General features: G+C 43.5%; 1 protein-coding gene across 5 annotated transcripts in view; it reads left to right on the plus strand.

Moving 5' to 3' along the window:
• Positions 1-25316, plus strand: part of MICAL3 (microtubule associated monooxygenase, calponin and LIM domain containing 3) — a 239392-nt gene that overhangs the window by 121560 nt on the left and 92516 nt on the right. For all 5 annotated transcript variants that reach the window (XM_084616994.1, XM_084616995.1, XM_084616999.1 and 2 more), the window contains exons 18-20: positions 14436-14622; positions 18643-18731; positions 19959-20046. In XM_084616994.1, coding sequence (XP_084473120.1) covers positions 14436-14622; positions 18643-18731; positions 19959-20046 — 364 coding nt within the window. The remainder of the gene's footprint in view (positions 1-14435; positions 14623-18642; positions 18732-19958; positions 20047-25316) is intronic.

A 25316-nucleotide genomic window follows, 5' to 3' on the forward strand; every position in this document is an offset into this window, starting at 1 on the left:
TCGTGCTGGAGCTGCGCTCTGGGGCAATTGCTGGGAACTCCAGCTGAGGTGCTATTTCCTCTGCCACAGGTTCCATACTGAGGTTGAGGCCAAGTTTCCAGCAGCTGATGCTAGAGTTGCTATTTGGAATAATGCTTCTGCTGATGGGCTTGTTCGAGGAGACTGTGCTTCCTAGAACGCGCTGCTCATGGATCTAGAAAGAGGCAGAATTTTTCGTGTGGCGCTCTTGCAGAGGGGCTCACACATGGCATCTCTTTGTGCTTGACTTTGCCTGAGATACACTGGATGGCAGATGCGCCTTTCTGTGCAGAGGGGACAAATCTGAGGGCAAAGTAGGATTCTTGTAACTGAGGGAAAATGGGTGATCTAGTGCCCTTACCAATTGGCAGAGTAAACTGAAGAATCTTCCAGAATAGTGAACCAATCCCCATCTCACTGACTGGCCCGTCTGGTCCTGCATCCTGAAGTTACAAGACAGAGGAAAACCTACTGCAGGAACAGTGAGAGTGGATGCAAGAGAGAAAACCAGGCAATAGGAGATGGTCTGAATCGTTGATAGAAAAGCTGCATCTTCCCAGGACTATGACCTACTGATGTCTTTCAGGGGGACCACATTAGCAGTACTCATACTGCAGTGTAAGGCCAGAATTCTGCTCTGCTCTGTGGTTGACAGAGCTTGTTGGCCAGCAGTGTCAACCAGGTTGAGATGCATGATGTTTCTTTGTTAGAAAAAAGACAGGACCCTGAGGAAGAGGGGAGTTCTGGCCAAGGCTGTTCTGAAGCAAATTTTATTTTTCTTTGTTACTGTGTCTTGATAGTTATAAAGGATGAACTCCATACACGGTCGGACCCTCCTCCCTACCTCTCCCTGTGGCATTAGTGACACGTTAATTACTAGTAGCAGAGCTGGTGGTGTTGCCATATGACTTGATTTAGTGTATCTAACACTTACATTTCTATTGAAATCTGATGCCTGTGTCTTTTTCCCTTTCCAAGCCATCTTTGCCTTTGTATACTCAGAAACGCATCCCGCGGGAGGACTGGACGCATTCCTATTCCACTTTATGGATTCTGTCTGGTGCCATTGTGCGATTATTTTGCTACTTAGCAAGGGACACATACACAACCTTTCCCTCCAGATGTGAAAATTCACAAGTTAGATGTTACTGATACTTTTTTGGGCAGGGCCCCTATTTCGGATGTACTTGGGAAGGTAGCCACAAGGAAGGTGGGAAACTAGGAGATCTAAAAAGGGGAGAACATATAAAACAAGAATGTGCTCTGTCACATAAAACCAAGGTGAAAAACGGTATTTCTTAAAAAAAATTAGTATGAAATGAAGCGCACCAGAGAAATGAAGGAAAGAGACATGCATTTATGTCATGTTCAGATTAGCCAATTTACTTCTACATCTTAATTCCTGCATTTCACTGTATTGTTTTCTGTTCAGCACCCCAGAGCTTTATTAATTTATGTGAGGCCGGGGCGGGGGGAGTTGAAGATGAGAGCAGAATGTTGTTACTGGTAGGACTTGAATCGTGTTGCTGCTGAACATTGGGCATATGTAATTAGGCGAACAGGATGGATATTGTTAAGCATTCCATGGCAGTCTGGAGAAAAGGAGATGATCTGTGCTTTATAGAGCACAGTCATACACTTCTTTGCAGCCTCACCACTAGGTGGTGGTGAGGCTGTAAAGCAAAGATATTGATTATTGACAGTGAATAGCATGTTTAGTGGCTGCCCTTAGAAGGATCTGCCAGACTGACCTTTGATAACTACAGGTCTTGAATCTCAGTGGAAGGCTTAAAGCTGTCTGCTCCAGAACAAATAGTGGCTCTAGGTCAGGGGTGGGCAAACTACGGCCCGTGGGCCGGATCTGGCCTGGCAGCTGTTTTTAATCTGGCCCTCGAGCTCATGCTGGGGAGCGGAGTCTGGGGCTTGCCCCACTCTGGCGCTCCAGCTGGGGAGCAGGGTCGGAGGCCACTCTGGACGGCTCCTGGAAGCAGCAGCATGTCCCCCCTCTGGCTCCTACATTTTGGGGCAACCAGGGGGCTCCGCTCTGCACACTGCCCCTGCTCCAAGCGCCACCCCCACAGCTCCCATTGGCCGGGAACAGCAGAGATGTCTGACCTCACCTCTGCATAAGAGCCAGAGTGGGAAATGATATATCACTGCTTCCAGGAGCTACTTGAGATAAGCGCTGCCCGGAGCCTGCACCCCTGAGCCACCCCACAGCACCCCTACCCCAGCCCTGCTCCCCTCCCACCCTCTGAACCCCTTGGTCCCAGCTCAGAGTACCCTCCTACACCCCATGCAGCTGGAGCCTGTACCCCACTCCCCCAGCCCAGAGCCCCCTCCCGCAACCTAAACTCATTTCTGGCCCCACCCCAAAGTCTGCACCTCCAGCCAGAGCCCTCACCCCCACCCCAATTTCATGAGCATTCATGGCCTGCCATACAATTTCTATACCCAGATGTGGCCCTTGGGCCAAAAAGTTTGCTCACCCCTGTGCTAAGTTATTTGAAAGAGGTGGGATTGGGGGTCAGGGTCCCGCAGAAGATGCACTTCTGAGACTGCGCCCTGCCTTGCCAAAGACAATTGTAATGTTCCCTTTAGTTTTATTATTTTATTTATTTATTTATTATTGCTCTTTCTTTTCCTACCCTGTTTTAAATAAAGCTGAGAAATAAGGAGCGTTCAAGAACCTGCCCTAAAAAAGTGATCACGCTCTCTCCTTCCTCTTCTCCACCTTCCTCTCCAGGGTATCCCAGCCAGCAGGTGATTCACTCTGCATGCTCTCTCCTGCTCTCTCCTCTTCCTTCTTGCTTGCACAGGTTGCTAAATCAATGACTAAATGTCTCTGCTGTTTATAAATTTTCTTTACCCACATGGGTGGGTTTTCTTGGACCTCCTAGGTTAATAGCACAACTAGACACTGAATACAGCATATCAAAAATCTATCCTAATACTAATTTTTTGGCACAGTAGAGATTGGGCATTTTAGTTTAGGCTTGTTTTTTGTATAGCAGTCATTTCCAATTTTGCGTTGCAGAGGAGTTTCAAAATGCAAAATGTTAGGGCCAGATTCTGCCTTTAAATGCATATCCACAACTCCCATTGCAGTCATGAGATATGTATGTTCATGTCTGAGGGAAGAATTTGGCCCATTATTACCCTTGGGTTGTTCACCATTCCTAGGCAGTTTCTCCAAAAGAGAGGCTTGTCTAGCTGGAGCAGGATGGGGAATGAAGTTGGGTAGTCATCTGCCTGTATTTGAGGCTGCCACTTTCCTGCCCTTCTAGTAGTCCTCTCTCCATCCCCATTCCTCATTTAAACCTCATTTCCTTCCTGGGTCTTGGGAGCCTTTTTCTGGGGCTCTTGTATGAGGTACTTTTATGATTGTTAACGTGGCAGGCATTTGTGCCGCTTACTCCTCTCCTGCTCCTTCCAGCAGCTTGAGTTCAATGTGTCTGAATACACATTTGTAGTACAGATAGAGCAGTTACACTTACACTGGGTACAGGTTATAAAAGCTGCACCTCGAAGAACAGACACATGGATTTGTTGGCCTTCTGGTTTAAATATATCTAAAAATGTTGAGACACATTTTGTCCTTTGTCAGCTCATATATGGATAGTACTTCTTTGAGTTGTATTTTTTTTTAAGTCTCCTCCCTTCCCTAATGTGAGGAGCATATGGATTCAACTCTGTGATTCCCTAACATTTTGATGGGAATCATAAAGCTAAATTCTGAAAAATTTGTTTCTGAGGGTCCGCTTAATTCCCTTGTACACCTGAAAATTGAGAGAAGACTTGCGTTTTGTGTGCTGCAGCAATTAGACGTAGCAGAATGAGCAAAGGGCAGATATTTGAGCCTGAACTGTGACTTTTCATGACCACTATGATCTGTAAATCAGATCCTTAGCATAATAGTGACATGTAGCACTTGCAGAGCACTCTGATTCTCAAAGCACTTTAAAGGCATTATCTGATAGGCAAGTATTACCTCCATCTTACAGATGGGAAAACTGAGACAGAGAGGTGGTGACTTGCGTAGTCCATGGACAGTCTTTTTCTAAGTAGGGAAATTGTCTCCAAGTGCTATGCTTAGTTCATACCTTTCTGAATAAAACACTTAGTCTTTAAGTCTTAAGTCTTCTCTACTCATCACCTCCTCCAAATGTCTGGTCCCTCCTGTGTGGCTTGCTCATTTAAGCCTTGACAGCTGGCTACTGCTGGAACCAGCTAAGGATTTACCACCTTCTCCCTTCCATTCTCTAGGAGCCATTTTTTAAATACATCTCTTTGCTCAAGCAAAATTGGAAAACTCTCTCTGCTTCCTCCCTTTGGTCTGAATGCGGTTTACCCCTTTGTTATAGGATAACACAGATATGAATACCCAATTTGGAGATTCATTTTTGAGGGCAATAGCTTTCACTCAAAATATCCTCTCTTCCTGAGGTTGTCTTGGCCCCTGCAATGCTTTGTTTCACTCTAGCCTGCATCCTTCTTAACCTGCTACCTTTTGAAAACTCTCTCTCTACGCTTCTAACACATTAATTCTGCTACCTCTCCTTTTAAACTTTCCGTCTGATCTAATATCACTGTGTGTGTGAGATGTACTGAGTGTTCTTATTATCTTCCCCATGGTAATGCCAGTTCTTTGGGTAGTAATGTATACTTGTTAATTGACCTAATATAGACCTGTGTGTACTGATTCACCCACCACACTTCTTCTCTAAAGATCTAAGTGGTTGATGGGACAGTTTTAAAAATTCTAGTACTTAACACCACAGTGTCCCTGCATGATGGTCTCTTTTCTGCCTGCATTGTAGGATAAATCAAATGGAACATGTCCAGAGTGAGAACTTGGATTGTGGTTGTTTTAAAGCTCATCCTTTATTGCCCACAGACAAACAGGGAGCCTGGTGCTGACCCCCCTGGGGAGCAGAGTCCCAGACAGGAAAGGGTAAAAGCATGAGCAAATGGCATGGATGGTGATGACACACATGCAGTGGTGGGGTGTGTGCAATATTCAAGGGCAGTGTTGTGTGGGGAGGGGAAAGCACAGTTATCTCTGGAATGCTGTTAACACACTGGAGCTGCTGAAAATGTTAGGAATGATTATTTTTGTAGGGTGTTTGCATAAATACTTGCTTAACAAGCATTCACCGACTCCGACTGTTTGCTCTTTGCTTTTATTTTGCTGTAGATCAGCTCTAGATCCCCCCATTCTTCTCTCTCTCTCACACCTCTTTTTAATAAAGTGTGCTGTGGCTGTCACAGAATAGGAAGGGTTACGTTGGGTCCACTCACCAGCACTGGTTGCATTGTTTCCATGGCTGCTTTCTGATTCATTAAACAGCTGGCATTCCAACCTGCCTTCTGAATGCCAGGTTGCAAGGGGGGGGGGGGTTTAACTGCAGAGAATAGGAAGCCTTCTTCCTAATGAAATGTTCTGCTGTCAATGGGAAGGGTGAAAGGAGATTTAAAGTATGTGAGGAAGGGGGACTACACAGTTGAAAGATCTGGGTTCAGATTAACCAATTAACTGCCTCTTGAAGTTGATAAGTTAAATAATAACTGGGAGTCAGCAGCAAACTGCCATGACTTCCAAAGTATGTCCCTTTCAGCAGTCTCATGCACCTGTCAGGTGGATGGCATGTTTTTGGACTGCCAGCAGAAGCTTAACAAGCTTGTCTGCAGCAACACAGGAACCCCCAGTTTTGTAACAAGCTCTAGTTTTACTTCTGATAAAATGGTATAGTAAGAGGGAGTGAATTGGGCTGACAAGCAGCTTAAAATAGAAAAGGAGTGAGACTGGTTTCTGTTTTTAAATGGGAAAAGAGCACAATCGGTAACTGGCTGTGAGCACAGTTGTATGCTCTCTTATCATAGTTGTAGGCAGTGTAGTTGTAGCTATGTGGGTCCCAGGATATTAGAGAGACAAGGTGGATGAGGTAATGTCTTTTATTGGTCTCAAAAGCTTGTCTCTCTCACCAACAGAAGTTGGTCTAATAAAATATATTACCTCACCCACCTTGTCTGCCTGTTGTCATAGTGCATTTCATCTGGCAGACAGCATAGTCATCTGTTTGGGATTTTCTCAACAGCCTGAGCCTACTGTAGGTAGCATACAGATGTTTATACTTCCCGTTCAGTTCATTTCCTCCAAGCAAAGTAACTTACTGGGAACTGCATGATACTCTGGGTTACTGCCCCATCCACCTAGATAGAAGTACATACACGTGGATGTGTTAGCCATCCCTAGTGGGCATTTTTCAGTATCACAAGAGCTCACTGTACAACCAATTAGCAAGATCAGTTCAAGCAGTGCCAAGGACTAGAATAGCCAGGGGGGTAGCATGTGAGAGTTGCGGCCTGTGGCCAGAGCTATGTTGGAGGATGGGGTTAGTGTAGTGGAGGTGCTGGGGCAAGAGTGGGAAGCTTGCATAATGCTTTGCATTATACCTGACTCTAGCCAGTGCTGCTGAGTCCCTTTGTTTTCATAAGCCCTACATTCACCTAACTTTCTATATCCCAGTATTTTAAAGGTGCCTAGGAAGGCATTGCTGGGAGTTTAGCTCATCCTCTCCCAGAACTGAACTGCGCTACCCCAAAATGAGTGCTTCTGTGCACAAAGTGTGAGGAGTACAAACAGTTGTGTCTAGGTCTGGAAATCTGAGTAAAGAAAATCCTTTAAACAAAAGAACTGGGGTGAGGTAAGTGCCAATGACGGAGCTGCTACGGGACCATAGCCAGGCCTATTGGTTTGTGGTGAACTTACCTTGGATGGGAATGCCAGACAGAAGCCGTGCGCTGGCTTGGTTTTGTCTGCAGACAGTGAGTTGTGAATGACTGTCTAATTCAGCTGTTCCTCCCTAGCCTCGAGAGGCTGAATCCAGAGCTTTGCTAGTGCAGAATTGCAGTGCGTATTGGGTCTCAATTGGAAGAGAGGAAGGAGTCTTCATCTGGGACACCTTCTTGCTTTGCTCTTCTGTATGTGGGCTTTCATGTCTTTTGCCTGGCATTGGCCTTGTTGTGAGCTTTGCTTCTGTTCCTTTTTGGGGTTGTTTTTCTCCTCTTTGTTTATTTCCTCCCCTGTTCCTTATCCCACAGAGATCTCCTCGGTTTTTTTCTGGTGACCAAGTGCCTGAGCAAGCACTGAATGTTGAGCAGAGGGCATGCCAACTGGCTGCCCTCCTGGAGCCAAGGCTGACAATCAGGCATCAGGTGACTACTGCCCGCTCTGGCAGTCTGTATCTGTTTGTAAGAGAATGGGGTAAGGGGTGACAGCTGGGGTCAGCGGGATAGAAGTGTGCACTGACTGTTACTTTACACCACCACATTAAAGACACCATAATCAGTTCTTGTTTTGAACAGTTTTTTACTCCACTTCTTTCCTTGCCAATTCTTCTCTCTTCTTACTTATTGAAGGTGCATAGCATGTGCAGTTTCATAAAGTAAAATACAATTGACAAGGATGATCAATGCCCAAGCTTCAGGGCACGTGCTGGTCACTAGCTCGGCTCAAGTCATGCAATGGCCCTCTGCTAGTACAGAGAGAATTGCTGGGACGCGCCATCCAGTTGCTTTTGGGGGTGGGAACATTCATATTTCCTTTTTCAGGCACTAATCCATGGCCCTTCAGGGAGCCAGTTTTGTATCCGTGCTTCTAGTAGTACTGTTTCTAGCAGTAAAAATGGCAGCTTGTGCAGTTTCTTTCTGCTTCTACCACAAACTTTTAAAGTTATTTTTCTCCTCTCACCCACCTGTCTTCTGACCTGTGGGATCCTGCCACTTTGGACAGTAGCTTCTCTGGTCTCCAGCCTCCCCCCATACACACCACCATCCCAACAACAGCGCATACACAGTCACACCTGGGAGGTCTTCACCAATACTTTTTGGCAGTTAGGAAGCTTTTTGGGGGCAAATGCCATCTGCTTCTGCAGAATCTAGGCTTTCTTTTTTAATCCGTTTTCTAGCACCTCTGGATGTGAACTGACTTCCCAAACATGAGCTGAGTATAAGATGATACAGTGGTGTCTTCTTAGGCCTATAAACAGCTCCAGGGCTTCTGCTGCTGGTCACATCTTTTCCAAGCTGCCTCAGAGTGAAATTTGCAAGAATCGGGTGAATTTCAGACGCTCCTTGGGGAAGCTGTCAGCAGCAGCAGAAGCAACCATTGCAGAGGAAGATTCAAACTGTGGCTGGGACAGTTGGAAATCTTGTAGCAGCCATGGAAAACTGGGGGAGAGGGCACATTCAGATTTATTAGCACCTACTAGCTGAAGGTTGATATAGCAGAAGATGCCAAGCACGATCTGAGAACAGCATCCTCACCTGGATTTCAGCAGCTGAAGTTGAATGGTGTGTAGGCGAAAACACACCTATCGTATCTTTTGTATTGGTTTTTGGCTAGCAGGTTTAACCCGCTGGCTGTTAGGTGTCTGATATTGTGTTCAAGCTCACTAGGTGGGTGGAAGAGATGAATGGGATTCGTCCCATGTCCCTCTTTCCTATTAATACTGTGTGGTTTTTTTATTATTATTTTTTGTGTGTGAGAGGATGTAGAAGAGAGGAGGAGGAGGAGGAAGCACAGAGCATAATGGAGGGAATAAGGGATAAGGTGGAGAGGAGAAGAGGAAACAGACATTGAATCTGTGCACCATGATGCAGTATATTAAGAAAAGAAAAGAAAAGGGGAAGATGGGAGAGAAGGTATAAGGAAAACAAGAGATTTAATGAATTACACCATTTAACGAGTATTAAATACAGATTTGATGGCTAAGTTAAATTCGGGTCAGAGTGTCCAAGTAAAAGGGACACCACTGGTTAAATGTTTCACATTGCAGGAGTTGGGGAAGCACAGCTATTTTTTCACTCTGCCTAATGGGCGTTGTCCTTAGGCTAATGTGTGTCAGATACATGCAGAGTTTGAAAATGTAAGGGCTAAAAACAGCTGGTTTTGTGGGTCACATAAAAAGAGCTCTGATTTTATTTATATATATATATATATATATATAATTTTCCTTTTTCACAGTGGTGGATTTTTTTTAAAATGTTCAGCTATTTGGAATTTGCAGAACATTTTCTCACCATATGATGATACAGAAGCTCACAATTTGTACTAAAATTACTCGACCTCAGTGCTTTTAATTATTGTGTTGTGCATATTTACTTGAGGTGCTTCTTAGCAGCTGGTGCTAATGAACCAGGGAAGGCTGGGTGGGTTGAGAGACGTATGCTGAGATAGTGATTTCTGAGTTGTGCTATGGAGAAGCCGTTTCAGAGGTATATGGATTCTCAGACTGGGAATTCTGCCTGGGCCATATGGTAAGCAAGGGCAGAAAAGGAACTAGTGCTCATACTTCACACTGGTTCGTTTGTTTAGGCTATGTTTGGCTCTCAGGGACAGGAATAGCTTCAGCCAGTAACAAGTGAAGTGAAGTGGGGAGATGCCCCTCTTGGGAGAGTGGGAGAATGTTGGGATGGGGGGTTGATCACTGTGCATGGGTTAGGGAAAGATTACACATGGTTTTCTGCCCTGCACTGTGCCCAGTCTCCTGGTTGGAGGACAGAGAATGTTGTCACAGCTCATTACCTTCTATTTCAGAGCGTTTATCTTCTTGTTTGTTGCCATTTAATATAACATGCATATGGAGGATGAGCAAAGTGATCTGAAATTAAAGCACCGGCTTAGAGTGGATTATAGGATGAAATTCGCTCCTAATTCTTTAGTGTAGACACTTCCACCATAGCAGTGAGGATGCTGAAGGCTGGAGATATGAGGTGGTTTCCTTCTCTCCTTACCCCCAAGAAGGCAAGCTTCTTGGGCCTTTGTAGTTAAAGACTGGGAAGGGGGTCTCCCCTTCCGCTGAAATACAAACTACATTGCAAAGCTGTCTGTCTCATACTCCTTCTAAGGCTGTAACACAGATTGCATTTGGACAGAGTAGGAGGAGCACCAGAGATGAGCTTGGGATCTGCACGAATGGTTTATCCGGCCTCATTGCAGGAGACAGTAATGCACAGGATGTGGGGCTTCTGTGCGGGTGGACAATTGCTTCCAAAGTAACATTGAGGGAGGAGAGGAAATGAATTTAAAGGGCAATGAAGGGCATTTGGTGCACAAATTCTCTTCAGTTGAGGAAAGGGAGGACGTAAGGCAGATGGTCACCTGCCTGACTCTACTTAAAGGTTCCTTTGTGATCTTTTTGTTTTGTCTTTTTGTCCACATCCCTTCTTGATTTTTCTCAATGTATTTTATATTTTAGCCAGAGACTGAACCGTCTCGTCGATTCTTTGTTGACCAGTGGGAACGCTCCCTTTGCCTCCGTACTTCCAACCGCCCTTCTTCACCCTCATCTGACTCCCTTCGACAGGTAGCATGGCCTGGGCCTTGCAAGCTGAACTCAACTGTACCCACTGCCCCACCCATTTTCCACCATGAGGATGTGCCACAAAAGAGATCTAGGCTTGTGACGCTTCATTGCCTTGATGTGGCTGAATGCAGTGCGCACACACACGTGCACATGGGAAAAGCCAGAGGCAGCCTGTGGCATATCTTGGTTATTCCAAGCCATACAGCCATTTGGAACAAAACATGCTTAAAGTTAAATGACAAAAGTCTGGTGAGTCTGATTTGAGGTCTTAAGTAGCCTCAAATCAGCTTTTTCCAGCACTGGAATTCTTCTGGCTGTGGAATAATCTACAGGGGCATAAAAGCTTTTTTCATGTTTGTTGCTTCCCTTTGAGGGCTTGAGCCAAACTACAGCATGGTTTTGTGTGTGTATATATATTTATGGGGAGAGAGCAGGAATAATGGAGGAAAATCACTTCTGGCTTGCTGAAAAAGCTAGTGGAAATTAAAATGGCTAGCATTCGTAGTACAAGGAACAGGAATTTGGTTGGTCTCCTAGTGTATAGAGGACATACATCCACATCACAAAATGCCATATGGTTTGAAAGTCGCTGCCCAAGAGAAGCTGGTAAGTGAAATAGCATAGGTTGTTGCAGCTAAAGATTGTCATTGTACCTGGGGTGGTTGACAGCACCCACTGCATGCTAAGCAACTCACAGTACAAACAGAAAGAAAACTCCACTCCCAAATTGTTTACAATCAAGGCTGGTTGAAAATTTTCCATTAAAACTTTTTGGTGGAAAATTGAGGTTTCAACTAAATGGAATTTTTCACAAAAAATGCCTGCTTTCCATGGCGCAAAAATTACAACCTGCAACATGTTGATGGGATTTTGACAGAGAAAAGGAAATTTGTCTACCAACAATTTTCAGGTGTTGGGATTTTTGACAAAAAGTCAATTCCCCATTTTGTGGGGGAAGGGAGGACACCTTCCAGCCAGCTCCACTGACAGTCTAATATTAGGCAACCTGTGATGCATGAGGGTAACCAACAGTAGGAGGGGGAGGGAAGAAGAAGGACATGAGTAACAATGTTCAGATCATATGCTCAGTTTAGGCTTGTGCATTACCTGAGCTCTGTGTATATTGGGTGGAGTAGAGGCAAGAGTGGAATAGCAGGCAGTGCTACAGGGCAGTACATCTCTTACTTTCTTATAGTAATGAACACTCATAATGCAGTGACATATAGATTATGGAGTTATTACTTACTTATCTAATAGATATAAATGATAAACTGTCTGATCCTGGCCTTGGCTTTTCCAGGCTTGTTCTTTAGGAAACCCTCCTAACGCTGGGTTTCAAACTCCTTAGTGTTTCCTGATGCTACCATGCTCACAAACATGTAAAGATACAAACATCAGTAAATGGCTGATAATCACAGCCATGGAATCCAAGAACAGACTGTGAAAGTTCATAACTTTTTGTAAAATATTACTATTTTACAGATCATAGAAATAATCTGTGTCATGATTCTGTAAAATCTCTCTATTTTCTAATTTTGTGAGCACTAAAATTTTCACAAAAATGTAGAAGGGAAGGGAATCGCTTGGTTTCCATGACAAGAGATGGGGGTCATAAAGATCTGTGTTCCATGGGGACAGCCAGAATCCTCTTGTACTGTGAATTTTTTAAACATGTTTTTACACAGGGATACTTCTGAGCATGTAGTATAGAAACCCTGCAGTATAAGTAAAGGAATTTCTGGGTTGCAAAAAGTTAATTGCTTCAGAGTAGTGTATCCCAGAAATGTTGCACTTGTAAGAAGCCAGAGGGCTTAATATGGAGGGCTGAATCAGTTCTACGTTTACTGATTTCAGAGTAGCAGCCGTGTTAGTCTGTATTCACAAAAAGAAAAGGAGTATTTGTGGCACCTTAGAGACTAACAAATTTATTTGAGCATAAGCTTTCGTGAGCTATAGCTCACTTCATCGGATGCTTATGCTCAAATAAATTTTAGTACTCCTTTTCTTTTTACATTTACTGATGAGACTCCTGCAATGCCCTTTGTTTGTAAGTCAGAGAAACATTTAAAAAAAAACACTCCCTGATCTGAATAAGTGACAGTGCCCGGCCTGCTGCTGTATTGAGACACATATGTGGTGCTTGTGATAGGATTGCCTTTCCACAGAAGTTTTTATTTCCTTAACCACTTAATTACTACCAAATGTCCTGAATGTTTCTTGTATAACTCTACTGGTCTTCCAAGCTCAGCTAAAAAACAAACTGTAAAACTCCCCTTTTGGGACTCGCTCCCTGAGTCAAGAACCAAACTGCCTGGATTCCTAACTACCCAAATTAAAAGGTTTGTTGCAATTTAGTTTGATCCAGATGCTCAGAGTTACAGAGCCAGGCAAAATACCCTTGACAGAACAGCCTATGGGCAAAGCTGGTGTGCACAGCTGAGCACACTTGGTGCCAAGTATATACAGATACAAATGTAATGTGTTTGATCAGAGTCCCCCTCACACTTTCCAGATAAACTCCAGAACTTGTTTGTGTACTGTGAACAGGCACTCTGGCAGCAGTGGAGGAATTAAAGATTTTTAGGAATCGCTGCAACTCACTTTGAGCTTGAGGGTTTCTTCGCCCTGGAAACAACTTGCTCCCTTTTGCTAAGCACTTTTGTGAACAGTTCTTCGAATTTAAACTTTATGAAATGCCTCTTCTCTACCCTTTTCCCATTGTCCCTCTTACCTGGAAGCTAAAATTTGTCCTAGCTTTGTTTCCTCCCAGAGGAAAGCAAATGTTCAGGTCCTTCATATGCAAAACATCCTTAGAGCAAAGAAAGAAAGAACATACTTCTAATTTCGTAGCGTGACCAATTTCAAACTTCCCTCTTTTTTTTAGGTACTATTACAGTTAGTGCTGGGCTGTGCTGGTGATCACTGATGATACTGATTCTGCTGTTACTACACAATCACTCTGTGTTCTCCACTGTCTTGGCATGGTTTGACCTCTCTGCACCTTTTCATCACTTACTCTTTTATCATTTTTGTCATCTTTTTAATTTGATTTTTTCTTTCCTCGCTTCCCTGCTGTTTTGTCCCCCCCATCTGGTAGAAGTATATAAAGATGTACACAGGCGGAGTGAGCTCATTGGCTGAGCAGATAGCCAATCAGCTTCAAAGGAAAGAACAGCCCAAAACCCTTCTAGACAAGAAGGAACTGGTAAGAGAATGATGTACAGAAGATGATACGTGTGTTTGATTAGAAGTTCTGTAGATCTGTACTGATTTGAGTCTTTAGTTGTCTTGAAAGGCGCTGGTAATACGTTGTAATAACTTTATAGTTGAACTTTATGTTCTTCCCCAGCCATCACCCCGTTGTCCTTGCAAAGTCTGTCTTAATCTACTGCCAACATCCTTGGACCAGGGATACTAAGTTGAGAGACTGAGAAGTCCTGACCCTCAAATGCATAGAACTGTGTTTGGTCCAATCAGGCTACTTCTGGATTGCGGTGTCCCTGGAGAAAACTTCTTTCTTCACAAGTCTCAGGGAGACTGAAATGTAGGGTTAAGAGGTTGCTCAAGGGAATACTGATGTTTCTGGCAGTTAGTGTGTTGAGCTGCAGTTTGAAAATCTTGGTTTCAAGACTAGCCTCAGTCTCTGGCAAGTGAATACAGGCAGGGTTAGGAGCATTCCAGAAGTAACCCTCCCAGCTGACTTAGGGAGGATGTCTATTTTATGCCTCCTTCAGTCAACTGTTTCCAGGGCAGCATTAATAGCCTCTTGTGAGACCGTTAGCTCCCCTATCCAAGGAGTGGAAGCTGTAATTTACTCCTAATTTATATAGGTGTAGGAAGTGAAACCCACAGGACCTTTCTCCCTGGACTTGAAGGTTAGTTATTGTCTCTAGGTGGCAGTTGTCTGCTTGGTGCCCTGGGTAGGGCTGAGTGGAGTCACAGAATGGCCCCTTCCAGATGCTCAGTATCCACAGATCGAAAAGGTGACCCTGCAAGGGAGGTGAGATTGTATACAGATAACACTGGTCCTGCCTTATTTCTGTCCAGGGCTCACTCAAAAAGGAGTTTCCCCAGAATTTGGGAGGCAGTGATGTCTGTTACTTCTGCCGCAAGCGGGTCTACGTGATGGAAAGGCTGAGTGCTGAAGGCAAGTTCTTCCACCGCAGCTGCTTCAAGTGCGAATACTGCGCCACCACCCTGCGCTTATCATGTTACGCCTACGACATTGAAGATGGTAAGAGAAATTACCGGTTGTCTTCCTCCTACACCAAAAACACTCTTTCACTGTACCTGCAGCGTTGCCTCAAGATCTCAGCCCTGGCTTCACTTTACAAATCTTGGTGGGTGAGGAGCAGGAATAATATCTCTTCCAAAAATACCACCTCTCATTTAAACTGGTAAGACTATATGGGACTGCATCCTTATGGCCAGCTCTTGAAAGCAACAAAAGAGCTGACCTATTAGCAAAATATGTAATTAATCATTTAAAAAATAACTCCTGGAATGGGGGGGGCCCCAGTGATGCATTTTCCCTTTAAAAAGGTGTGTAAGGATGATCCTAAATAGTATAGATCCTTGAGCCTTACTTCAGTTCTAGCAAAGTAGGAGTCTTCTTAAGCCAGAACTTTAAAACACTTAGGCAAGTAAAACATGATAGGGATAGACACAAACTGCTTTCTGCCAGGGGAATCAGAACTGAACTAGTAAAAATTCTTCCAAAGTTAATAAAATTAGGAGATTTGTAACCAATGGATATAATATTAGCTTTTCATAGGCTGGCTGAGGATGTCCTTTTTATAGATGAAACTAGCTGAGTGTGGAAACAAAGAGTTGGAATAAATGACCAATTAGCTGTATAGAGTGAGATTTTTTAAAAGTGGTGACCGAGGGAACAGTACTGGGTCTGGTGTTTTGCATGTGATGGTCCTGTAAGAGAGGTGGCAAAACTTACTGATGAGTTAGTTTAGGTGAGTCAGAGTACTGTGGATTATGAGAAGCACCAGAAGGGGGGAAAAGGCATAAAAAATACTCAGAGGTGGGTGAGTGACAGCAATATAGAATTCTATGCAAAGTGTGATGCCATATTAGGCTTATTGAAGAAGACAAAATAACAGTAGTGAATGGCAACAGAAGACCAGTCAGGCACTCAATCAGTCCCTTTCATACAAGAGCAAAACAAAAATGGTAAAATGAGACAACATATAATAAAGCTATGGAATACACTGCTGCAGCATGTTAGGAGATGAGTATCTTAGTAAATTTCAGAAACTGATTAGACACGCAGAGTATGACCGAGAATAGTATCCATAAATTCACTGGCTAGGATAACAACCACAAGGATAGCAAACTCAAGTGTCACAGTCAATATATAAGTGAAATCACATGTATATTGTTGATAGATCCTATAGCAACCAACAATATCAAACTCCCTCAACTACTAGGGGATGAGGGTGAAGGGGAAATCTCAGAACCATCACCAAACCAGCCTCCCAGGAAGACATAGACGGGCCTTTACAATGTGTCCTCAAGGACAACAGACTTGGGCTGTCAGACCCAAGGGACCAGTGGTAGCTTTGAAGGCCACATGTAAGAGAAACAACAGCAGCCTTCTTAGTACTCAAAGATTTGGGGGGTGTGAGGGAGGACCATTCTTGGTTGCTGCCGGTAGCCTGGACATTCAGAAGCAGCTGATTATCCAATAGAATCCTCTGCTTGTAAGTCTGAGTAACAATAAACTAGGATCCTTCCTCAGTTGCAAGGGCAGAAATAGTTTCTATTGTCTGCTCGAGTTGTTCCCCCTGCCAGCAATCATTTACTCAGTCTTCTGCCAGCAATCATCCAAACACCAGTCTGTGCCAAATGATCACTTCATCCAGGTCTGATGGCTGAGGCTTCACCATACTGATAGTACTGAAACCCAAACCACATTGCTTCCCTAACAGCTTTTCATGTATATTGAGCAGTAGTGTCCAAATAGAACTCTGTGGTACTCCACAGAATCTTAGAAATGTAGGGCAGGAGGGGACCTCAAAAGATTATCTAGTCTACTCTCTGCCCCAGTATTGAGGCAGGATTAAGTATACCCCTAGACTATCCTGGTCAGGTGTTTGTCTACCCTGTTCTTGAAAACCTCCAACGATGGGGATTCTGGAACCTCCCAAGGTAACCCGTTCCACTACTTACCTTTCTAACTATTAGGCTAGTTTTTCCTAATATGTAACCTAAATCTTCCTTGCTGCAAACTAAGCCGATTTTTCTTGTCCTACCCTTGGTGCACAGTTAGAACTATTGACCACAGTCCTCTGTATAAAAGCCCTTGACACATTTGAAGATTGTTATCAGGTTCCCTCCCTTTCTATCCCCCAGCCTTCTCGTCTGGACTAAACATGCCCAGTTTGTCCAACCTTTCCTTTCTGAATCCCAGAGCGCAACCTGGCCAGAACTCAAACTCAGAGAAAAGTTGACAGTGGAAGGGCAGGACTGAGTTAGTAGCAGGGGTTGCATGTTTGGATTGAGGTGTTCTTACTGAGGAGGAGCTGAACTAGTAAAACAGTCGAAGTCACACTGCAGGGTTGAGGTCCATTAGTAGAGTTGTGTTGGAATAGCAGAGGATTCTGCAATGCATTTCAGGCTTTCTAAACCTCTTGCCATTTTTGTTGCTGTCGTCTGGACTCTCTCCAACTTGTCTATATCTTTCCTAAAGTGTGGTGCCCAAAATTTTACACAATATCCCAGCTGAAGCCTCATCAGTGCCAAGTAGAGCAGAACATTTACCTCCTGTGTCTTTCATATGACACTCCTGTCAGTACATCCCAGAATGATATTAGCCTTTTTCACAACAGCATCACACTGTAAAAGAGTCCCTAGGACAGATGAGAACTTATCCAATATTTCACTCTGGATTTTCTCTGAGAGAAGACTAGAGCCATTCATGTCTTAATATTATTCATCTGTCTGGGTTAACAGATGAATCCGCGTTCTGTAGTCAGCAGTATTAAAGGCAGCTATGAGATCTAAAAGAATCCCTATATACCACATCATCTGAATATTTTGTCAAAAGGAGACCAATAAGAATATTGTAGTCTTGGTATAGTACTCAGGCCTAAAACCAGAGTACAAGGAGTTAAGAAAGTCTGCAGACTCATGATATTGTCAGTGATGCCTTCCCCATACCCTTCTCAGAAACGTTCCCCATAAAGGGACAGTTAGACATAGGGCAATAGTTGAAGAGATTAGCAGCATAAAGAGCTTCCTGAGCAGGGACCTCTGAAATGTGAGATGTAGTCACCTTGTCTTCCTAAAAGGAGTCCGTGTTCTCAAATAATGGCTTCAGTGTCTTCCTGGTAGATTTTACCAGCCAAGAAGACCATGAGTCTGGACTGTAGGTTGCAGCCGTAAGTCCTCCAAGCACCTCCTGAATCCCAGAGAGCAACCTGGCCAGAACTCAAGCAGAGAAAACTTGACAGTGGAGAGGGCAGGACTGGGTTAGTAGCAGGGGCTGCACGTTTGGATTGAGGTGCTCTTACTGAGGAGGAGCCAAACTAGTAAAACAGTCGAAGTCGCACTGCAGGGTTGTGTTGGAATAGCAGAGGACTCTGAAGTGCATTTCAGGGCAGCTGTGCAGTGACAGAGCTGCATGGAAAGCTCACACAGCACCACCACTCTGACCTGATACCAGTGTTTGTATTGGAGTAGCACCTCAAGGCCAGGGTACCATTTCAGCAGCACTGTCCCAATAAGTGTAAAAGGTAACTAGGAGGTCTGTACTCAGGTGGACTTCTAGTTGTGGCACTTGACTGGGTCCTGTGAAGCCTGTTGATTGGGAAAATGAGATTTGAGAAGTCTCGGTATATTATCATACATAGTCCCTTCAGAGTTAACACCCATTCCCTCCCTCATTCCTCCGACAGTTGTATTCATTCTTGATTTTCCCAAAGTGCGGCTGCCAGCTTTTCATGTGATGATGTCTTTGTTCTTCACACACTGCCGCATTGTCAGCTCTGCTTTGGTGGCTGATTGGATATCTGTTAAATGGTTGTCAGGCACCCAGTGGAATAGGCACTGTTTAGGGAGGGGGAGACAAGGATTTGAGTTAAAATTTCAGAGTGTTTGTCTCCAAGCATAGTGAGGGGGCAGGGCCGGGCACAGGAAGTGGAGATAGCAAAGTAAATCTCACTGAGGTAGAGTGTTATATTGTGTAGACTTAGCTGCTGTGTTCTCACTGTTACTTCTCTCCCTTTTGTTCTGACTGCAGGTAAATTCTACTGTAAACCTCACTACTGTTACCGACTCTCTGGTTATGCTCAAAGGAAGAGACCAGCAGTGGGTACTCTGTCAGGAAAGGTAACTTTTTATTCTAATCTGACATGTTGGGTGTAATGGGTTCTGATCCCTGCTATTGGGAAAATGTGTGTGTTTTGCAGAGGGTAGAAGTAATGAATCACTTTGTTTAAATGTCATGAAGTCTTGCTTCTTTGTAAAGTGGTAAATTCAAGAGCAATCTGTGTTGTAATTATCAATCTCTTATGTTTTTGTGGGTCTCATTAAGAAAGAAAACCCCACCCCACACAGTCTAGGATCTTTGTCAGTTTCTTTTTGAACTAAAATAATTACTGAAGCCTGTGCAACCACTAGAAGAACTAGAATGACAAAGTTGACAGCCTTTCTGTTTCTTGGACAGGCTTTGTTAAAATGAAGCCAATGATTTTCATTTCTCTTCAGGAAATGCAGTCCCATCTATGTGGGCTGGAATTGGGGTTCTGAGCCAAATCCACTCGCATAGGCGAAAATTGAAGTCTTCTTTAGGAAGATTTGTCTTGCATTAATAGGAACCTATTGCTGGAAGGGAACTGTTTTTCCTCACTTTCTACTAACAGGTAGAACTGTGCTTGGAAAAGAGGGCCAGGTTGTACTGTGTAGTACAGAAAGATCTCCCTCCTTTCTCCCTGCAACCCATAAAGCATCAGTTGGGCTTATTTTCTGTCCCTGTTTCACTTTGAGTCTCTCTTCCTACACTCTCTTTGGGAAATTACATTATAACCCTGAGCAGTGTTACCTTCTCAAATCCTATGACGTTTGCTTTCAGCTCTCTCCTACCTGCTCAAAGCTGGACCCTCTTATATGTGGAGCTTTTGTTTTCTGTAATAAGTGTGATCTCCCCTCCCCCTGTGCCCTACCTTTACCACAGCAAGTTAATGCTGTGCTTCCTTCACTCCTGTGCAGGGGCAGGATGGAGGCCCATTGCTGCCATGCTTCCTGCTGAAGTTGAAGGGCAAAAACGGGTCATTGTAACTTCTGTGAGCAAGCTGCAGAAATGTCACCTCTTTAGTTTATGCATCTAAGAAAGCCAATCTTCAGAACATAAATAATCAGATGACGAGGCACTAGTTCGGCCCAACTCCTGAGTGTCGTGGCCAGACGCTGCCTAACCCCTAAATAATCACATGCTGCTGTTCAAGAGGTGGTTGGGCGTGTTCAGTGTTAAAACACACTGCTCCAAATTAAAAGTAAATGCTTCTAAGGGGTTTCCAGTTTCTTCTTTGATGTTTTTTTCCCCCCCTCATTTCACAGGACAACAAAGGATCCCTGCAGGAAGCCATGGCAGCTGAAGCAAGTGGACGGGCAAATTCCATAGCCATTTCGGCAGAGAGGACTCCAGGTAGCTCCGCTTCATTCTTTGGCAGGGTGGTGAAGTACTCTCTCAGCCTCTTTGACAAAGTTAGGGTGGCAAGCCAGCGCCTGCAAAGCACAGTTTCTTCGGTCGGGCGCCAGGTAGCCCAAAATCCTTTGGACTCGTTTTTCATGTGTCAGCTGATGGCTTTTGGGGTCCCCTTTCTCTATGTCCAGTCAGAGGTTCTTATGCAAATCCTGGGGGAGTTTTATCGGCAGCCTGCTGACCAGTAAGATTTTAACATGACCTGACTTTGTAAGCTGTATAACTTGTGTGAATTTTGGGTAATGTGTAAAAGCTTGAATATGTTCTTTTGTGTGGTGGCTTTGGGGCCTGGACTCTCTGTCCTTTCAAGGGCATTGTCTAAAACCGTTCTAGGTGAACACAGATACTCAGTTCAGAATTTCCTTGGAATGAGCCCAAATAAAAAGGCTCATGATCGGTGAAGTCTGCACTTCAGTGTTAGTACTGAAGGTCTCTCTGAACTACAAAAACTCATAGCTGGATTTCTGTGTTCACCTGAATTCTGGATATAGTGCCCACCCTCCCAAGCTTCTCATTAACCTGGTATCTGGATTAAAAAAAAAAATCCCTGTTGCTGTCTTTGGACTGTGGCTACTTAAGAATTCTTGGTGTCTTCTGCAGCTAAAGGAAACCAGTTCCTTAAACTCTTGAACTCTTTGGTGCTGGCAGATCATGGTGCTCTCCCCTCATTGTCAGAACATGTGAGGCTCATGGCAAGTTGTTTTGGGAATTGGGTTATTACAGCATGTGTCATATTGCTAGGGATAGTCCGCTCTATCTGAAAACTCTAATTCCTTCTAATTTGGGAGAAATGTTCTGTTTGTGCCCCAGACTCTCATCTGGCCCAACTCCTCAATTGTCCTTACTGAAAACTGCAATTTAGTGGAGAAGGAAAAGGTGAGATGGGGGCAAGAGGGAAGAGAGTTGGTTTCTAGTGTATGGGCCCTGAATACTGTGGATAAACTAAGTCAGTTGCTTTTAGAAAAGAGAAAATATTAAATAGTCACACTTTGTGTAGCAAAATGTCCCCAAATTACAGTACTAGCTTTACAAGATCTTAAGGGATATAGTCAGCTTAAATCACACCTTTGTCTGAATTTTTTAAATTATTCATATTATTTATTATTTATTACAATGTAAGATTATAATTGTAAGTGATTAGAGCATTCTTTTTTCAGTTTTACTTTGTGCATTTGGCAGCACTTTGTATGTAGCTAGTTTCACAGTTTCCTCCTCCATTTGTATGGGTTTTCTGTGCGGCAAAATGGAGGGGAGAGAAATTTTAAGGAGAATGTCATTATAAAATCTAAAAAGTTGGCCTCGTGTCTTTGGCAGGTGTAGTACTTTAAACTGTTTTTAACTGCTTTTATTGAGTGATTTGAAGTTACCTTCCCTTTAAGAATCAGGTCTTTCTTTAAAAACAGGGAGAATTTTTAGAAGGGACTTAACTTTTAAGATGAACGGAAAACACTGGCTGTTTCTCAGAACTGTACCTTCAACAAATGCTGGTGGAGAGATAAGTGATGAGGGTAGATGATAGACCATGGTTTGCTATACAGGTATGGCCAAATAAATAAATATCTGCTGTTATTGTTATGTGACTGCATGACCTTGTGGATAGATCTGTGATCCATCTACACAGAAGAGGAATAGAACAGAGCAGACATTATTTTCTTTAACAGCCTGCTTCTTTTTGCCTCAGCTTCTGAGCGGAAGTGGAATTCCATAACATTTTTTGGAACACTGGCCCTTGAAAGGGATGTTACATGAGGCATTATGCACTCATATACAGCACCAAGTATAGTAGAGCGGCTTATTATATTATTAAAATACCCACTGGAATCGCCCACAGGGTAGTATAGTGCATTGCATACTCAGCTGTGTGCATGCCAGAGAGAGGCTTAACGGTAAGGAGGCGGGCAGTGCTTTACTTCCTATGCTCCCTTTTCAGCTGAGATTTCACATCTCTCCCCAGCCTCTTGTAGGAAGTCTTAAGTGTCTTAAAACTACTGGCAATAATGAAGTGGGATAGAATGGGGGAGATATTGGTTCAAAAGCAGTGTGCATGAGAAGCTTGCTGCAGCTTCATTAACTGCAGATCAATTCTCACTTAGCCAGCACAGCAATATAACTGTCATATGCCTTGTAACCACCTGCCTTTGGATCCTGTTCTGCTGGTTGGGTCAGGAAGTATATGGCTAGTGTTTACAGTTCTTTGTGCTTTTAAAAAGAGAGGTGGGCAGGGGAGGGGATTAGGGTGAACTTTAAACTACTGGTATTGGTAATGCAGTGAAAGGTTGTGACTCTATCCCTGGAAAGTCATAGGGAGGCTGCTGGACACATCTCCATTTGATGGATTCCTGAATTTGAACTAGAAATGTCCTCTATGTGCTTAGCCATAATTTATTAAATTGTGCTAATTAGAGAATATTGCTAGATGGTGTACACTGTAGAATAGACCAATACCTTAAGCACGAACCTGTCTGAACTGGAGCAGGGAGCTGTTTCCAAGCCTCTGCTTCTCCTGGCTGATGGACTTGCAACTGTTAGCTCTATATCTTCTAAGAACATTTGACCCACTTTGGGCCAAATGCCACCAAATGCAACCTGCATTAACAGTTGCAAATCCTGTGAGAGATTGAGCCAGCTTCAGTGATGGTGTAGGCTGCATGTGGAATGTAAACTGGTTGGAAAATCAGCATAAGTAGCAAAGAAGAGAGATATGCATGGGCATGGCATTCAGTGGAGGTGCAAAATGAGTGTAACTTAGATGGTGGAGGAAAAGATGTGTACTAGGAAAGGCAAGTAACAGAAAGTTGCAGAATAAAGCAGCCCCATCTCATTCTTAACTTATGCTGGCACCATCCCCAACACTGCTAGGGTCAAAAATCAATGCAGGTGTAAGCAGGCAAATCTTCTGTTCAGTGGGCATTACAACAGTTTATGCTAGGTCTGATGTTTGGTTCCCACCGAATACGAAATGGGTGTAAATTACACTACTTTTCCATTTACACTCTGCATCTACTTTACACCACCAGGGAGTCTGGCACTTTTGATTCTTAGCCAACTTGGGTGGAAAAGATGGAAACTTAAAGGACCTCCAAACATTGAACACTATTCAGCAGGTTCAGTCAGCTGTGGTGTGGTGAGATCACACTAAGCACTTTCACATGGGATGTTACTAACCTGATTTGCATGTGTTACCTTTGCTAAATGTGTCACAATTCAGCCACTTTCTAGTTGGCATTAAATGCAGATAGTCTTGTCCCTTGTGCTGTAATGATGTAGTTTTAGGGACAATCTCTGACATCCAAGCCAAGGTTTCCAGCAGTCAGTTAGAATCACAGTTCTGTTGAGGGTCATGTCTGATTTGCCAAGGAGCCTGTGTGCACACTAGGAGGGCTCTAAGTGGGGATTTTCAGATAAGTTTATGCAAACTGGCTATGGAGGTACGGATATCGCTTCAACTGGGAAAACAGCAATGAGCTTTTGCGCAGCTGATTCCATTCTTTCCCAATAAACAGGACTCTCTTGTGAGGGAAGGGTGGGGAAAGCTACAACTGTGCTTTTGGTGCTGAACTCTGGCATGCTTGTGGTAGACTCTGTAAGCCTTCTCTGTACTGTCTACTTGTTTTTGTCTCTCTCTCTTCTGCATTTGCCTTTGTGCCAAAGTAGCTGCTTTTGCCAAAAAACAAAACAAAACAAAAAAACCCCAACAAAACCTGCTTTCAACTGTCTCTCTTCCTTTGATAATCTGTAACTGTTGTCTCTCTTGGATTTTTTTTAATATGATTTACAGTATTTTTATATGGTTTTTAATATGCTTTTAATATACAAGTGCTGTTTTTGTTTTTTGTTCTAAAGGTCTATAAGAACTTATCTCTGAACTTTTAGCACTTCCCTGACAGGTGGACTTGGAACAGTCTCTTTCAATGCAGAGCTCATAATAATGCTTGACTTTGGGCAGGTAAAATGTTTCATCCCCAGGACAAGCACTCTCCTATTTGTAATCTGTTTCTTTCCCCACTCACAATGGAAGGTTCCGAAGGGAAGCAAGCTCATCTTACCCCTGTAGACACACAGCACTAGATGGCAGGTAGTATGATCTTTGAGGTAGTTGCCTGGCTAGTGAAGCGTGTCCTTTGTGAGCCACTGAAAGATCCCTGCAGAGGTATTTGGTCACCAAGTATAAACTGTAGTGAGCAGAATCCAGAAAGCAATAGGGAAGAAAGAGATCAGGCCTCCTACCACGTAGGCCTCTGAATATATAGTGTGTATAACTATAGGGATTCAATAATGAAGGCAGGAAGCCCACTCATGTAACTAGAGTCCAAAGTGTGATGTCCTTAATTATCGATATCTTATATGTGTAGTCTACTGTATATAACAAAGTTTAGCTTACTTATGGAAAGATCTTTTGATGGCTACAGAGGCTAGAGGGTGGCTGCTTTCTGTAAAACACATGCCCATTAATGTGTTTTATGTGGGCCACGTTTTCAAAGAGGTCCCAACTGGCCATTACTAGTATGTCCAGTTCTGCATGGTTCCTTGTGAACGCCTACAGTAGGACTTACACACAAACTTTCTTTCATCGGCAAACAATGCACAAATGGGGAAGTGTATGTATATACACATCCAAGTGGACTTTATGCATATAAATGTTGTCCACGTGTGACTGTGCCTAAATTGTGCTTGCATTACTTGTGAATACAGTTCATACGTACAGAATCCCGTTTATGCATGTAGATGAACCCACATGCACAGAACCCTTCATTTGTGTGTATGATTCTATACCATTATGAATGGAGGCAGTGTTTTAAAAATATGTCCCTCTTGGTCTTAATCATTAAACTTTAAAAGATTTGACTACACCTGCTGAAGTAATCTTGTGGTGTAGTGTTCTGTACCTGTTGCTTGCATTTTACACCAGCCACCCTGAAGCACTCCCATTCCTAAACCAATAAAACCCCAAAGGTCCATATTTTAGAATTCAGTCTGAAAATTAATGTACCAGACTCTGATCAGACAGAGATGGGGGAAAAGGAACTTAAACTTCTGCTGTACCTTGGAAACTTTCACTGGAGTTGGAAGGAATAGTAGTATTCTGCATTCATGATACATTATACTGAACCCTTCCATAGCTTATCTGTAACAGCTCTCCAAAGAGAGCTCATCTGCTGCTCTTCAAACTGGGAGTTTTAAAATATACATTTGAGAGTAATGCCCTGTGTTTC

This window comes from Lepidochelys olivacea (genome assembly GCF_965140295.1).
Source record: "Lepidochelys olivacea isolate rLepOli2 genome assembly, chromosome: 1".
Lineage (NCBI taxonomy): Eukaryota > Metazoa > Chordata > Testudines > Cheloniidae > Lepidochelys > Lepidochelys olivacea.